Source organism: Ipomoea triloba, chromosome 7 (genome assembly GCF_003576645.1).
Source record: "Ipomoea triloba cultivar NCNSP0323 chromosome 7, ASM357664v1".
Classification (NCBI taxonomy): domain Eukaryota; kingdom Viridiplantae; phylum Streptophyta; class Magnoliopsida; order Solanales; family Convolvulaceae; genus Ipomoea; species Ipomoea triloba.
Window position 1 is genome coordinate 25,725,203 of NC_044922.1, and position 17,853 is coordinate 25,743,055.

The following is a 17,853-nucleotide window of genomic DNA, read 5'->3' on the forward strand; positions in this document are numbered from 1 at the left end:
TTGGAATAAATCATATTTAAAATTTTCAAATTTTTACTAATTTATTTAATCTTTTTCTTTAAACTAGGGATTTTTTTATCCACAATAACTCATTCAACAATAATGGTTGAAATCAAATGAACCTCGAGCAGAACACCTAAAGGAAAGTCCATAGCTCCTATATCATAATCTCATTGCATGACGTTGTCATCTGTGCTACCAACAATAATCCAATTACAAATAACACACTACCAACAAAAAGGGAGAGAACAAATAGTAAAGATGATGAAAACAATGACAATGTTACTCAAAAAAGAATTAAGAATACTTAGAAAAATTCAAACTAAAAGTAGTACTCCGTATTTATTTAGACTATCATTTTTAGACCAAATATTTAGACTATTGATTTTACAAAGTTGTAAACATTTATTTTAGTGACAATTATAATGAATTTCCTATATTATATTGGATTCATATACTTTGAGCTATATATTTAAATAAACAAATTCGACATTTAATTACCTATGTATAAACTTCTAGTATATAATCTTGCATTGATATACTTTCAAATATTTATTTAAATATAAACATTGGGTATTAACCAATTCGCACCATGCGCGTGTAAAACTAGTTATAATAATAAGTTACAATAAACTCCGACTATATATATATATATATATATATCATAAGATCAAGTTTAATGACATGAGGTCTTTAAAAAAAATCAAATGAAGTATTTGATTTTCAATAGGAGAAAAATTAGCCAAATTGTTAGCATGCATTATCTTTAAGGATATTAATGATTAATAATCGTTAACATTCCTCAGGAACAGATAACATATCTATTCTATTCATTATCTATTGATCTAATTTCTCATATAAAATAACCCTAAACTCATCATTTGCCACATTTAGTTCATAATAATATGAACAAACTCTTTTCTAATCCGCAATTTCCAGCTGGTGTTACTGTTCTTCTTGTTGACGATGATGCTACCTGTCTACGAATACTAGAAGCTTTGCTACTGGCATGCGAATACAAAGGTGCTTTTCTTCTTTCTTTAATTTCTACTCCATTTCCTAGCTAAAAGATAGGACATGCCGTTTGCCTTGCCTGCAGTGGTGAAATGTAGAGGGGCTATAGATGCTTTGAGAATCCTTCAAGAGGGTAAAGAGGAGATCGACATTGTTTTAAGCGAGCTACACATGTCTCGCGTCAATGGATTCAAGCTTCTCGATCAAATCATTGGACTTCAAATTGACCTGCCTGTTGTGAGTAAGCACTTTCAATTTCATCTCATTGCTCAATCTATAAGAAATTTGAAAATTCAATCGGTAAGCACTCACACCGCTCACCTTAAAAGGAAGGGCTGTTCGTAAATTAAAGCAAAGCAGTACAGAACTGAGTTCAAAACGTCATGAGACAGTTTGGTCAATTTGGTCCATATTCACATTGAGAGGACCGGAAAGGTCCCACCTCTGGTGGATCAGTTATCGCGCCAATAATAAATGCTAGGTGGCCAAGTGCAGAACGGTTGAAAGCATCTAAGTAGTAAGTTCACCCCAGGGAAGACACAACTTACTTTTTTATTTATAGATTACCATCACATTGTTTGAGACAAGCCAGGACCCTGTCTCATGCTCTTAGGGACTTTATCGGCCTCCCCCAACAATATCTAGTACTGAAAATTAATTGGCTTAATTGATGGTATCAGTGATGTCGAGTGACGAGAGAGTAGATGCAATAAAGAAGATAGTGATCCAGGGGGCATGTGGCTACTTACTAAAGCCGGTGAGGAGGGAAGAAATCAAGCTCTTATGGCAGCATGTTGTTCGTCACAAACAGGGGAATTTGGGGAAGGGCACAAGGCCGCCGCAGGCGGCGGAGTTTTGGGATTCCGGTGAGATGCCGCGGCAACAGAAAAGTGTAGAAAACTGTGGAAGCTCAAACAATAATAGGGATGAAGATACTAATGCTACTGCTACTACGGTCAAGGTTAAGAAACCGCGATTGGTGTGGACACCACAGCTTCACCAGCAATTTGTGGCTGTTGTCAACCAAATTGGTCTTAGAAGTATGAATCTATTGGCCTTTAGTTTTCTTGCATTCATATTTTTTCTTTTTTTTTTTTTTATTTCTTCTGATCTGTAACTAATTAGTTGGCTTCACCTATTGGGTTTTAGATGCTGTTCCAAAGAAAATATTGGATTTGATGAACGTTCCCCATCTAACCAGAGAAAATGTTGCCAGTCATCTCCAGGTACATCTGTATATCCTACCTTGATAGAATTGAATTGAATAAGCTAAGTGCAATTATTGTAAGACAGATTTGCAACACTTGCATTATGAATAGTAATTAATTGTAGATTTAATGAAATAACATTTTGAAAGCGAAATAATTTACTAAAACTAATAATGTAGAAATATCGGCTTCATCTACAAAGAAATGGGGATCAGAATTCATACAAGAGGTTGAGCATTCATCACCTCCATTATGAAGACATGGTGTTGAACAAGAACAATGCACAACAAGCAGTGATGCCAGCGGTGTTCGACCATCCTGACGGCCGTGACTATAACTATGTTAATGTTTACAACTATGGCGGCCTAGGCCGAGGAGTAGGAGGGAGTACAACTCCTATGGACGCAATCAACTACTTTTCGACTTTTTCGCCCCATCAACCCCAATCCACCGGGTATACATACAATAATAATAATCCCAACCAGTTGGGAAACACTTCCTCCGCTTCCAGCAAGCGCCAACAAGATCAGACTCAGGTTTGTACTTAGTTACTTTTAAACTATTTCAACCTTACTAAATAAATTTTTACTTTTAAACCATTTCACTCTTACTAAGTAAACTGTAACCAGAAAACTTATTACTTTTGTGCAATTGACCTATTGAAAATTATATTAGATTACTTTTGTCTAATTGAACTATTAAAGATTATATTAGATTACACCGGAACTTATTACTTTTGTGCAATTGACCTATTGAAAATTATATTAGATTACTTTTGTCTAATTGAGCTATTAAAAGTTATGTTAGATTACTTTTGTCCAATTGAGCTATTGAAAATTATATTAGATTAAAAAAAAATATGTGTAATTGTAATTGCTTTATTTATAGCAGAAGACATAAAAATTTAGGCAAAACAAAATAGTAACACTCATTTCAAAATATTGAAGAATTTTATATCTGCTCATTATTTTTCTATTTTGTGTGTTGCAGTACAATGGCGAAGGAGATTTTGGAGTCTCTTTGTACGATTTTTCTGGCACGGATAGTAATTACACATAACTTGTATGTATGATATACAGATGCTTACGGATATAAGAACTTAATATTTAATTTAGTGATATTTAATTTAGTGATATTATACATTCTTATAAATGGAATTGAGAATTCTAAAGAGCTGTCATATTGTCAACAATTTTTATGAAGTTGAACAGCAACTCTTTGTACAATTTTGTTGAAAACATTGTCCCTACAATTTTGTTGAAAATATTGTCCCTTTGGAACGGGAACATTGATAGATCATCATTAGAAGGTATGTTTTCATTATGTATTAATCTCAAAAGAAATATATTACGTAAATTATTAATATGTATTATTAATTTTATCATTATTATGAAAATTAATTACTCATTTGTTATTATTTGTATATACTATTTACTATTTATTATGAATTTTTTTATAGAAATTATTATTGGTTATAGAAATAATAGTTTGATAATTTTTAACATGTATTTTTTTTACATTATTACTCTAATACATAGAGAGAGGGGAAGGTAAGTAAAAATTGATATGAGCCATCCATTTAGGTAGATCATGATATAATGTAATTAGGAAAAATAAAAGATGTTAAAATGTTTTTACAAATGTACAACATTATAAACTATTATGAAAACTCTTAGAGCATCACCATCAGTGAAGCTTGAGCAAATAATGTTAGAGATTGAAATGGGGGTTATCTGCAAATGGGGGTTATCTGCAAATGAGAGTTCATACAACAGTGTTTTCTGACAAAAGGGATTAAGGCCAGGTCTTCGCTGTGCGCGTTTAGTAAGGGATTAAGGCCAGGTCTTCGCTGTGCGCGTTTGGCGCACAGTTGGGCGCCCATGCGGTAACCAGAGAGGTCAGACTCCTCTCAGGCCAGGTCTTCGCTGTGCGCGTTTAGCAAGGGATTAAGGCCAGGTCTTCGCTGTGCGCGTTTGGCGCACAGTTGGGCGCCCATGCGGTAACCAGAGAGGTCAGACTCCTCTCTTGGTTTTCTCTAGTTTCCATCTCTGTGTTCCGGTTGAAAATTAGAGAGTCGAGATTCTCTATCTGATCGAAAATCAGAGATGGTGGTTTTCAATCGGAAAAGGTGATTTTTATGATTTCCGATGGAGGTTGTCGACTTGAAGATGGAGAAGGAGGGAAGAGAAAAACCCTATGCCCCAAGTCTGGAAAATGCCTTCCCCCAAAGCTATTTTTCTTTGACTTTTGTTTTCCATGTCTTGCCAAACACTAGAAGCCCGAAAAATGATTTCCATAAATCATTTTTTGGGCTTCCAAACACACCCTTAAAGTGGATGGAATATGGATGCTTCTAAAAAATCTGTTATATTTAATATGCTCCATTAGGTTTGATTTTGCACCATAACGTGTTTAGAAATGCACCAAGGTGTGGTGCATTTTTGTGGTGCATTTGTGCATTCCACTCTGGTGCATTTCTGAACACGTGGTGGTGCATGACAACACGTCCACACGGGAAGGCATGCTCACATTTGATCCAGACGTCTGTGTGGGTAATCATTGAATATGGAAGCCGTGGAACTTTTCTAATAACGATTAGGAAATATTTTGTGTTGTAATAAGAAATTGGTTCCTAATTTGCTATTCCAAAAAAATATTTGAAATCAAGGATATTTAGAGATTTTTGTGAATGAAATGCTTGAAAATTGATTATTTTGATTTTTTTAATATTTGAAATCTAGTATTATAAATTATCTTATTTTTTAACTTAAAATTCGTCATTCAATCTGCATCCAATCCGTTATTAGCGGATCGAATCCGTACTCTTTTTAGTGGTAAGTTAACTTTCGTGACTTGAAAAAGAGTAGCATATATAATAAATGACAGAATAGCTAAAGACCATAATACACAACTTATTTTCTCATCTATAGGCCACTATCACATTGTTTGAGACAAGCTAGGAGCCTGTCTCGCACCCTTAGGGACTTTATCCGCAAAGTCCGCTTCGGCCCAACAATATTTAGTACTGAAAATTAATTAGCTTAATTGATGGTATCAGTGATGTCGAGTGACGAGAGAGTAGATGCAGTAAAGAAGGTAGTGATCCAGGGGGCGTGTGGATACTTACTAAAGCCGGTGAGGAAGGAAGAAATCAAGCTCTTATGGCAGCATGTTGTTCGTCACAAACAGGGGAATTTGGGGAAGGGCGGCATAATAAGGAGGCCGCAGGCGGCGGCGTTTTGGGATTCCGGTGAGATGCCGCCGCAGCAGAAAAGTGTAGAAAACTGTGGAAGCTCAAACAATAATAGGGATGAAGATACTAATGCAACTGCTACTATGGCCAATGTTAAGAAACCGCGATTGGTGTGGATACCACAGCTTCACCAGCAATTTGTGGCTGTTGTTAACCAAATTGGTCTTAGAAGTATGAATCTATTGGCCTTTAGTTTTCTTGCATTCATATTTTCTATTTCTTCTGATCTGTAACTAATTAGTTGGCTTCACCTATTGGGTTAGATGCTGTTCCAAAGAAAATATTGGATTTGATGAACGTTCCCCATCTAATCAGAGAAAATATTGCCAGTCATCTCCAGGTACATCTATATATATCCTATGATAGAATTGAATTGAATAAGCTAAGACTATCATCCGCAGCTCCGCAGCTTGGTGTCAGAATTGCTAACACCTGCAAACTGTATACTTTTATTCTAAGATGACGTGAAAGAGAGAATTCTATAAAAGAGGAATGTTTAGTGATATAACATTTTGAAAGTCATATAATTTACTAAACTAATAATGTAGAAATATTGGCTTCATCTACAAAGGAATGCGGATCAGAATTCACACAAGAAGTTTAGCATTCATCACCTCCATTATGAAGACATGGTGTTGAACAAGAACCATGAACAACAAGCATAGGTAACAATGGCCGAGGAGTAGGAGGTAGTCCAACCATAGGTAACTACATTCTCAATACAACTACTGTGTATGCCGTCAACTACTTTTAGGCTTTTTCGCCCCAACAATGTTATCTCCTCCCTGGAACCCCAACCGACTGCCTGTATAGGCAATAATAATCCCGAGGCTTTCAGCATGCTTCGCCAACTAGATCAGACTTAGGTTTGTATTTCACCCATATTACTTTTGTCCCTTGGTTATTTAAAAATGTGCAATCAAATTATCACGCTAAAAAAAATATGTATCATTTTTTTATGTAACTACTAATTTATTTAATTTAATAAGAGTAAAATAGAGTGATTCCGCTTCAATTTGTTGGGTTATTATTTGAGTACTCTCTTTGTCAACCAATCCCCAAGTAGTTAATATAATTAGCTTCAAATTATTTTAAATTTTTTTCGTAGTATTAATAAAATACTTGGTAACTAAATATATAACATTATTTTGTACTATAGCTTTGATATTTAATTACAAGATACTGTAAAAATAAGATAATGGACAATGTAATTAATATCAATCGATAAATTTGAATGTAAAGAATCTTTGCATGAGAGAAAATAAAGACAATATAACTAATGAAATTATTTCTCCTATTTAATTTAATTTTTTGATAATGAATAATTTTTTCAAATAAAAGTATTGTAGACACATAATTCTAAATTAAAGAAATACATATGTATCATTTTTTGTTGTAGCTACTAATTTATTTAATTTAATAAGAGTAACATAGAGTGAGAAACTTAATTATGTCAAATTTGATTGAGATGAGGTTCGAATCTAAGACCTTTCTTATAGAAATTAATGGGTAAATTAAAAGTTAACGGATAATCATAAAAGTAAGGTTAAATTAGATAATCTCTATTAATAATATTAATCTGAATTATCTTAACCATCTATTTGATTAAATAATTCATCTGAACCATCCATTTGATTAAATAATTTGACCGCCATTTTCCTTGGTTATTTAAAAATGTGCAATCAAATTATCACGCTAAAAAAAATATGTATCATTTTTTATGTAACTACTAATTTATTTAATTTAATAAGAGTAAAATAGGATGATTCCGCTTCAATTTGTTGGGTTATTATTTGAGTACTCTCTTTGTCAACCAATCCCAAGTAGTTAATATAATTAGCTTCAAATTATTTTAAATTTTTTTCATAGTATTAATAAAATACTTGGTAACTAAATATATAACATTATTTTGTACTATACTTTGATATTTAATTACAAGATATGTAAAAATAAGATAATGGACAATGTAATAATATCAATGATAAATTTGAATGTAAAGAATCTTTGCATGAGAGAAAATAAAGACAATATAACTAATGAAATTATTTCTCTATTTAATTTAATTTTTTTGATAATGAATAATTTTTCAAATAAAAGTATTGTAGACACATAATTCTAAATTAAAGAAATACATATGTATCATTTTTTGTTGTAGCTACTAATTTATTTAATTTAATAAGAGTAACATAGAGTGAGAAACTTAATTATGTCAAATTTGATTGAGATGAGGTTCGAACTAAGACCTTTCTTATAGAAATTAATGGGTAAATTAAAAGTTAACGGATAATCATAAAAGTAAGGTTAAATTAGGTAATCTCTATTAATAATATTAATCTGAATTATCTTAACCATCTATTTGATTAAATAATTCATCTGGACCATCCATTTGATTAAATAATTTGACCGCCATTTTTTCTACCCATTTTAGGCCTAACTCTCTTTGGCTCTTATTAGTATAGTAGATATTAATCTGAATTATCTTAACCATCTATTTGACTAAATAATTCATCTGGACCATCCATTTGATTAAATAATTTGACCGCCATTTTTTCTACCCATTTTAGGCCTAACTCTCTTTGGCTCTTATTAGTATAGTAGATATTAATCTGAATTATCTTAACCATCTATTTGATTAAATAATTTGACCGCCATTTTTTCTACCCATTTTAGGCCTAACTCTCTTTGGCTCTTATTAGTATAGTAGATATTTGTATATAATCATCATCTTATAACAATCTAAATTCTATCTCTAGTTATTAACATGTGTTTTTACTCTATTTAGTTTACATTATTATCCTAATATATATAGGAGGTTCACATAAAAATATATTCTCATGTAAAAAGTAAAAATTGATATGATCCATCCATTTAGGTAGATCATGATATAACATAATTAGAAAAAGTAAAGATTTTAAAATGTTTTTTACCAATGTACAATATTATAAACTATTATGAACACTCTTAAAAATATTTTGAGAATTTGTTGTTTGGATTTAAATTTGTGTTCTATTATCCATTACTGTATTATATAAAATTTTAAAAAAAATATTATTTTCATTCCAATTTAAAGATCATGTGTAATGTGGTAAGAAAAGATTAAAAGAATATAAAACAAAGATGTATCATATTTATGGTAATGATAGATAAACAATGTTACCAATTCATCATTAGAGAAAGTAAGGATGTCGTAAATTTGGTCCAATCTATTAAATCGTTCGGATCCAATTTTTTTTTTTTTAATTGGAAGGGGATACGTAAACGGCGCAAATTATATTGTGGATCACGATCATAGCTGATACTGCAGTTGTATTGAACGGATACTGCAGTTGTGTTGAAAGGAAACTGCAGTTGCACGGAACAGAGGCCATTCATCAGTTCAACACAACTGCAGTATCTGTTCAAGATAACCGCAGTATCTTTTCAATACAACTACAGTTCCAGATGGATGACACGACCTCTGTTTCGCGCAATTGCAGTTCCCTTTCAACACAAGTGCAGTATCCTTTCAACACAACTGCAGTATCAGTTCAGCACAACTGTAGTATCAACCATTACCCATGGTCCACAGTATAACGACGGCCTAAACGGTTCCTTACAAATCATCCGGAGAATATGCATACAAACAGGTAACTTCTTGGAAATTTTGGCGAGAGCATCCGCTACCCGGTTATTCTCACGAGCTACTGCGGCAATCTGCTATATTTTGAAATTTCGAAGCTCCTCTCTACACGCTTCTAATATGTTGTGAGCCACAATGTTGGGCGATCTGGAATTATTCAAATACTTCGCAATCTCCTCCGAGTCAGTTTCAATAATCACTCTTGTTTTTGAACCCCATATAAGCAGCTAGTTGCCTATACTATATATGAAGCCTTGATTCCATTCTCCTGAGTTATCCCTTATGATGCCACCACAGATGGCTCTGTTATATATAGATTCTATTTTATTTTTCATAGAATCTATATCCTCTTGATAGGTGAGTATGTTGTCCGTTATTTGCCTTCCCAGAACGGAGCTCGTTTGGTGTGGTCCAACTAGCTTCCTTGAAATACCTTTGAGCCTTGTAGGCATAATCATGGTTAGGAGTTTGTATGAAACATTACACAAGCCTATTGGACGAAATTGCTTCACACTGTTTGGACTCGACACCTTTGGGATAAGCGACACTCTGGAGGCAACTCTCCCTTTTCTAAAAAATCTATAGCAAATTTAGTTAGACACCCCCCAACTATATCCCGTGTCTTTTGATAGAAACTCGCACTATACCCATCCGATCCAGGTGCCTTAAAAGGCGCCATGTTAAACAAAGCTAGCTTGACTTCTTCTGGGCATATTGATAGAAACTCGCACTATACCTCATATAGTCTGCATCACTAAGGGGACTCAACATTTCCTAGAGCTCTGTCAAAGCAAGATTGTGGTAGCTTGGTTACCTGACACCTTAGGTTCGAGTAAGCATAATAAAGACGAATTATAAGAATGCAAAAATTGCTTCAGGGTGTGCCTAAATATTTTTGAGGTCGCACCCTGACAATTCCAAACTAAAAAAATCATAGTCAAGGTAGAAAGAAACACATGCACTCAAAAGTGCAACCGGTTTGAAGCCTCAGGACCATCAGGGTTATACCGTCTCTCTGCCTCAAGCATGGCCTCATCAGGGGGTTCAGCCATGTTCAAAAACAACCTCACAATGTCAAGAGGTTCATTCTCGTATGTATTTTCAAAATCCGCCAGTGTGGGAAAGGCCGGATGGTCATCAGCATGGTAAATCACCATGCTGGATATATTTTTTTCTTTGTTCGAACCCCAGACTACTGTGTGCTCCGATTCTGCTGCTAGAGAAGCCTCTGACATCCCCTATGTATGGGTGTCAAGCCTCTGACATGTGCTCCCTTCGCCCCCTATAAATACCGCATTAAATGCTAGGGAGAGGGACTTTTGACATTTCCATATAAACATTGTTAACTCGAGACTCTAACCCACTGTCACCTTTCCCAAGCTTGACCGCTTAAACCAACAAGCAGACAACTAAAGGGTCACCTTTCCCGAGCTTGACCGCTTAAACCGACTAAAGGGTCACCTTTCCCGAGCTTGACCGCTTAAACCGACTAAAGGGTCACCTTTCCCGAGCTTGACCGCTTAAACCAACAAGCAGACGACTAAAGGGTCACCTTTCCCGAGCTTGACCGCTTAAACCAACAAGCAGACGACTAAAGGGTCTACATACGATCCAACCATACTATTTATACGTATTTGTAGGTACGACAATATTTACCACATTAACTGGAATTTGATTGATTTTTACCGTTCACCAAAGTAATGGATCAAGTAATGGATCATGCTGATAATGTGTTATAATCCCCTTCAGCCCTTAGCGCTTTCCCCGTTGAAACGGATTGAATAGCAATAATGTAAAGAGTAAAAGAAAGAAAGAGAAAATTGACAATATTATAGGACTATAGGTAATTAGAATTTCATTCACCAACATTCCAAATACAATACATGTCTATATATACAATGCTAATGCAACGGATAGAATAAATGATAAACATAATTGACGGGCCGTTACGTCAGTTACGGTATGAATTAACATAATGTCCATATTTATTATTATTTATAACAAATTAGAAATAATCAAAAAGGATATTTGGGGTTTTTTGAATAAAATGCTTGAAAATTGATCATTTTGATTTTTTATTTAAATTTTGAAATCTTGTATTATAAATTATTTTATTTTTAAAACTTAAAATTTGTAATTCAATCCGCTGTTAGCGGGTCGGATCCGCACCCTCTTTAGTGGTAGGCCAGCTTTGGTAACTTGAAAAAGGGTAGCATAATAATATGCAGAAGAGCATCAATGAAACTCCTCTAGAGGGCTTCAATCAAGCATTATTTGGTGCACAATGAATATAACAAGTAATGAAATAAAGAAATGTAAAGAAACATATAATAATGCAAAGAGTAATGAAATAAAGAAATATAAAGAAATATAATAATGCAAAGGGGGTGTTTGCACTTGAACAGTTGAACTATCCAATCCAATCCAATCCAATCCAAATCAACAAAAGTGCAAGCCTGAAGCCCTCAATAATATCAGGTTTGGTGAGCTATAAACATGGATAGCTGTTCACCATTGCAAACCCATTGATACTCAATAAGCCAGACATTTGAATAGAACAAGAAGAAAACATGCTGAAATAGGAACATAAACCACATCACCAGAAACAGGAATTGCTGATGAATCAACAATTCAGCATCCATGGTGGTACTAGATCACAAGATATGAACTCTAATAATAATAATAATAATAATATATTGAAAGTATCATAGGTTTTAGAGAAGCATCCATGGTGATTCAAGTATACAAGGACCAGTCAGTCCAGGCACCTGAAACATGTCCATTCTCGCAAACATAGGCACGAACAACCGGCTCGCCATCGTCGTGGAACCCGAAATACCTTCTCAGGCAGAAAGCGGAATGCAAGTCCCATGTCTGTTTGGAATTGCAGAATGCGCAATTCAGATCTATCTTTTTCCTGTTCCCATCGTTGATTGTCCTCCAAACCCTAGACTGCTTGAAATTCTTGAAGATTCCTCGGAAAAGCATGTAGTTTCGCTTCTGCTCCAGGTGAAGGCAGCCCGGCCAATCGCAGATGTACAGGCAATCCTCTCTGAATCGGCTCGCCAGAAGCTTAATCCCCTGCTCGCGGCTCAAATTCCAGGGACCGGTCGCCAAATGAGAGCAAGATCTGGCGATTTTTCGTCTCTTAGATCCGGCGATTTTTCTTTTCTTAAGAACGCAGGAATCGCCGCTCGGAGTCGCCGGTTTCGCTTGCTGCGCCTCGCTCACATGCGGCCGAGCTTGTGACGATTCAGAGACATCGCACACGGTATCGAACATCAGATCGTCAAACAAAGACCAACCGCAATCGGATTGTTCAGAATCCGGATCCGCCTTCACCGAAGAAGCCGGATTTTGGGATCCGGATCCACCAGATTGAGCCAAGGCGGGTTCCGTGAAGATCTCATCGGGTCCGAGCTCGCGTTCGAGCCCGAAATCCGAATTCTCCAAGAGCACGCCGGAGTGGAGGAGGCCGGGGCAACAGAAGGCCAGCTTGTAGAGAGCCGCCCAACCGCCAGGCGGTGCTGCCGCCGCCGCGACCGCGGCGGCAGAGAGAAGATCGGAGACGACGGCGGGAATCGCCTGAGAGCACTTCGATTTGCAGCAGAGATTACGGATAAGAGAGGAGAATTTGGTAGAGACGCAGGCGAGGCGTGCCCAGTAGCGAGGATCATCCTCGAGCTTGTAGAAAATGTTGAGAATGATATCGTCGGAGAGCACAGAGAAAGCATTTTCAGACATGGCGGAAACCCCAATCTCCTCCACAGCACTATCGGATGATGTTTGCACAGTCAAATGTAACTCAACAGAGCGGACCAGGTGAGTTGTATTCTTGACTTCATTCTATGCCATTATTTCAATCATATAAACATATGGTTTATATTGAATTGAAAACCACAATAAATTTATGGCTGGGAGAATTTTCAATTTTTTTAAAAAACAAATAATAGAAAAGAATTCATACTCCTCTAGTCCTCTTTGTACTATATTTTTTTAATTTAGGAAACAAATATTTTTAAATATTAGGAAACAGTACTTGGCTACTTGTATCGTTTTACATCATCCAATGCTCATACGTAGAATACATACCTCTACCATCTACATTTTGTATACCCAATACGGAACTTCTTATATTGTGCATGCACCTAAACACTACAATGTTTGAGTAAATTTGAATTTTGGCGACTATTGGGTCTTCTTAATTATATATAATTCATGATTTTTTTTTTAGAATATAATTCATGATTTTTAAAATTGTTAATTTAGTATTTTAAGTATTTAATTTTTATCACCGGACATATGTAACCGAAAATTTTTAACTCCTCAATTAATCTTAGAATGTGTTTGGTAACACGAAAATAATTTTCATAAATTATTTTTAGGACTTTTGGTATTTGGCAACATTCGAAAAATGTGGTCAACGGAAAATTATTTTTGTTGACCACAAGAAATGACTCCATTTTTTCGGAAAATGACTTCGTGAGCCGTCCTTCTCTAGTTAAGTCGTCCCTCTCTAGTCAAGCAGACTGGTTTTCGCCGGAAACCAGTCCGCCAGCTCTAGTCAGCGACCATTGCTCTAGTTTCCGGCAGGAGCAGCGAGTTTAGTTTTTTTTTTTTTAAAAAATTATTTATAATAAATAGTACTCCGTATTAGTTTATATATTTATATATATATTTTTATATTAAATAAAACAATAAAAATATATAATTATACATTTTTACTCATTTTCTGAAAAATGAACCAAACACAAAGACAGTTTTCCAAAATGTAACCAAACACCGAAAATGAAATCATTTTCCGGAAAATGAATAATTTTCCAAAAGTCATTTTCCTACTTTCCAAACAACCCTTAAATGGAAGGGGCAAAAGCGTCTTTTGCCCCTTTTGCTCTGCTGGAAACAACCCTCTCCGTCAACGATGTTGGTTGTCTTCTGGCTGTGAAACTTGTATTGAAAACCCCGGCTGAAGCGGCAATTGAAGTAGGGGTGTAAATGAGCCAAGCGGTTCGTGAGCCGCTCAGTCAAAGCTCGGCTCGAACTCGGTCAAATTTGAGTTCGAGCCGAGCTCGAGCTCTAATGTCTTAGGCTCGTGGCTCGTCGAGCCACTCGCTCGCCATATATATATATATATATATATATATATATATATATATATATAATTATAGTTTATTTTTAATTGAAACATAAATTTAAAATCAAACATGTTAAATTTGAGCTCAAAATCGAACTCGAACTCCAGTTCAACCCTGATCTCGAGCTCGAACAATCGAGCTGCTCGAGCCGAACTCGAGCACCTCGAAAATTGGTGAGCTCGAGCATCAATTTTCGAACTCGATCGAGTTCGAGCTCGAACTCGAGCCGAGCCTTCCTTAACGAGCTCGAGCTCGAGCTATCCTATGCTCGAGCTAGGCTCGGCTCGTTTACACCCTTAAATTGAAGTGTTGTTGAGGAAGTTGCTTCGGAGGAGCCGTCTCGCGATTTGAGAAGCCATCGTCGATGATCGCCTGTGGCTATCGATCAATTGGAGCAGTTATTACCAACGAGAAAAAAGGAGGTTTTTATTGCATTTTTAATTTAATTTTATGAGAGAATATTGTTTGTGTGACCTTGTATAACTGTAGCTCCTTCAAGTCTGCACTGCGTCGATCTATGACGGAGAAGAGTCAACTGCTTCCTCTGATCCAATAATTGATACCCGCATAGATTGCCAATACAATTTGTTTGGTTCATAGAAAGCCCGCATAGATTGCCAATACAATTTGTTTGGTTCATAGAAAGGAAAAGAAAAATCTCATTAATACTTTTAAATTCCCGCATAGATTGCCAATACAATTTGTTTGGTTCATAGAAAGGAAAAGAAAAATCTCATTAATACTTTTAAATTCCCGCATAGATTGCCAATACAATTTGTTTGGTTCATAGAAAGGAAAAGAAAAATCTCATTAATACTTTTAAATTGAGATTGAGGTGAAAGCATATTCTTGCTGCTGTGATGGTTTCACAGCCAACATGGCCGATGGAGAGTGTTGTTTCTGGCGGAGCAAAAGAGGCAAAAGACGCTTTTGCCCCTTCCATTTAAGATTAATTGGTGGGTTAAAATTTTCCGGTCACATTTGGCCGCTAATTTAGCCGGCGTGATCAGAATTGATAAAAATTGAATAGTTAAGGTATTAAATTAACAGTTTTAAAAAATCGTGGATTGCAATTAACAAGTCTCCATTAGTCAGTGGACGTGGACCAAAATTGAAATTTACTCACAATGTTTTCTGAAAGGTAAAAGATTAATCATTGAATCAAAACAAAGAACATCAAACAAAGCAAGGAAAGGAATGCATAATTATTTTGTGCATTCTGACAAAGAACAAGTTTCCTTAGTTATTAAATGAGTTGCTTTGTTCGCATAACGTTTGACAAAATTAAAGCTAATGTTAAATAAAAAAAAAGTTTGTTTTTCCTTAATGTCGTCAATCAAGATGCCAAAAGAAGAAATTATGGGAGCAAATAGAGCATCGAAGACCAAGAGGTCGTTTTGATATAGAACTTATCAACATTTAAATTCTTTAACCAGCTCAAGGCCTCTTTTACACCCATTGCTTCAACTTCTTTTGGTTGAAATAAGTCATTCCAAGGAACTCCCTTATAATGAACCTTCTTGATTTCTGATAACAAAGTCAAACCCCATATTTTCTCGGTCAAGCGTAGCATCGACATTAATTTTGAAAAATCCCTTAGTTTTTTTTTATATTAAGAGAAAGCTTACACTTTTGATCCTTGAATACATTATTGAGTCATAAATTTAGTTTTTTTTTTTCGTTTTTACAAATTTAGTCATTTAATTATTAAACGAATTGTGAATTCAATTTTTGACAAATTGAGATGGCAAGCTTGGTTTGTATCTAGAGTTTTATGAGGGTTTATATGTAGTTCAATCTATTCTCTATATTATGTCATAATACCCTAGACACATATTGAGTTTCACATCTCAAATAGGTGAGGGACTAAACCACTCATTTACCAATTATAATCATATTTATTTGTAAAATTTGAAAGAGATGGACTAAATTTATATGTCTAGAACAAATGAGGGATCACACTTTTCCTTATATTAATGTGTAGGTTAGAATATTTATTTAAGAAAAAATTACAATTTTCTTCTTAAAAAGTTAATTATTTAAAAGTTTGAATATAATAATTATAAAATACAAAGGTTTGATATTTTTTTCCCAACAAACCAAATGACTAATTTATCTAGACACTTACATTTGCCACCTATTGCATCCGGTGGGGTGTGTTGAATACTCTAATTAGGTAGAATTCAATTTTATAATGTCTAGCTAGCTGCTCATAGCTATCTTGTTTTGTCACTTTTTCAAAATTAGCAATACTTTCTTGAGTTGTGTTTGCTTCCCCTTCCTACTCAAATATGCCACTTCTAAGTCTAATAACTTTAGAGCATCCATAATTATAGATTTTAGAAGGTTTTTACATATTTTAAAGTATATATCGAGGAGAGAAAAATAGGAGTTGAGGAAGAGTGTTCAAGGTCTTTGCAGGATGTGCTTGTTTTTTACAAGAATAGTGGGTCCCACCAAAAATAAATAAAGAAACTCCCTGGTGTGCATGAAGCGCACCAAAAATGCCTAGCCGGGCACGTGCAATCCACGTGCCGGGCTCGTTATTTTCTTTGATGTTTTTTACCTTTCTTTCTTTCCCTCCTCTCTTCTAATCACCTCAACAAAAATTTCTCAAAAACTATGTCTAATGAGAATGCTTATCATTAAAATAAACTCATTTATCCTTAATAATAACCTATATGCCACCTATAATCTTTTCAATGGATTGTGTTATATACGCTAGCTAAGTATAGTATTCCGTTTGAGGCACATACTCTCTAATCTTTTGACAACTTTTATGCTTCTCATATTGTGCAAATGATCAAGAAACATCATATCCTTCCACTTTTGGGAGTTTAATTTTTTATTAAATTGATTTTACATTGATGATGGTGGTGAAAATGAAGAGGGAGAGAGTAGTTGCTTTCTATGTGTTTGAATGAATCAACAATGAAACAAGTTATCAAATTATTTTTATTTAAATTCCATGTTAGCATTATGGAAGGGTTATATGATGGAAATCTAGAAAAAAAATGCTAAGCAAACGTAATTTTAAAAGTAAACGTGGTCGATTAGATCTTGTTTTAGAACAAGGGATTAATTGAGCACTTACAAATAATAGATGGGGCTATTTAACATTTCTGCCGAAAATTTTTTATGTATGTTAACTTTATATTTAATGATCAATTTCATATATGTGTTATATGTATCTAATAATTTATATATGCTTGGTTTTTTTTTATGAATTACCAACATTTTCTAATCTAATTTAATGATAATAATGACAATAACTTTTAGTACTTCATTATCAATTTAATATATAATAGCTTGAGTTTTTTAATGAACTAAAGTTAGTCCAAAACATTTGAAATATCGCAACTTTTGAACATAAAATAGTATTAACTTTTACTTATTATTATTATTATTATTATTATTATTATTATTATTATTATTATTATTTTCTCCCATTTTCCTTATTGATTTTCTTAACTTCTTTCCAGCGAAACCAAAAAAATCAAGTGGTTTTATCTTTGTCACATTGGCTCAAGATCCCGAGTATCATGTCTCATAGGTTTTGTTTTTTTTTTTTTTTTTTTTTTTTTTTTTTTTTTTTTTTTTTTTTTTTTTTTTTTTTTTTTTTTT

General features: G+C 34.5%; 2 protein-coding genes across 2 annotated transcripts; one reads left to right on the forward strand and one right to left on the reverse strand.

Annotated features, from left to right (window-relative positions):
* The first annotated feature begins 1,077 nt into the window (after positions 1–1,077).
* On the forward strand, positions 1,078–3,281 carry LOC116024394 (two-component response regulator ORR24-like). The gene is made up of 5 exons (XM_031265288.1): positions 1,078–1,255; positions 1,695–2,054; positions 2,164–2,240; positions 2,402–2,758; positions 3,213–3,281. Exons 1-5 carry the CDS (start codon positions 1,078–1,080, stop codon positions 3,279–3,281), a joined length of 1,041 nt encoding a protein of 346 aa, XP_031121148.1.
* An 8,164-nt stretch (positions 3,282–11,445) lies between these two features.
* LOC116026232 (phytochrome A-associated F-box protein) lies at positions 11,446–12,952 on the reverse strand. Its single transcript, XM_031267715.1, has one exon. The coding sequence runs from the start codon at positions 12,836–12,838 to the stop codon at positions 11,831–11,833; it is 1,008 nt and encodes a 335-aa protein (XP_031123575.1). The 5' UTR covers positions 12,839–12,952; the 3' UTR covers positions 11,446–11,830.
* Positions 12,953–17,853: the final 4,901 nt, after the last annotated feature.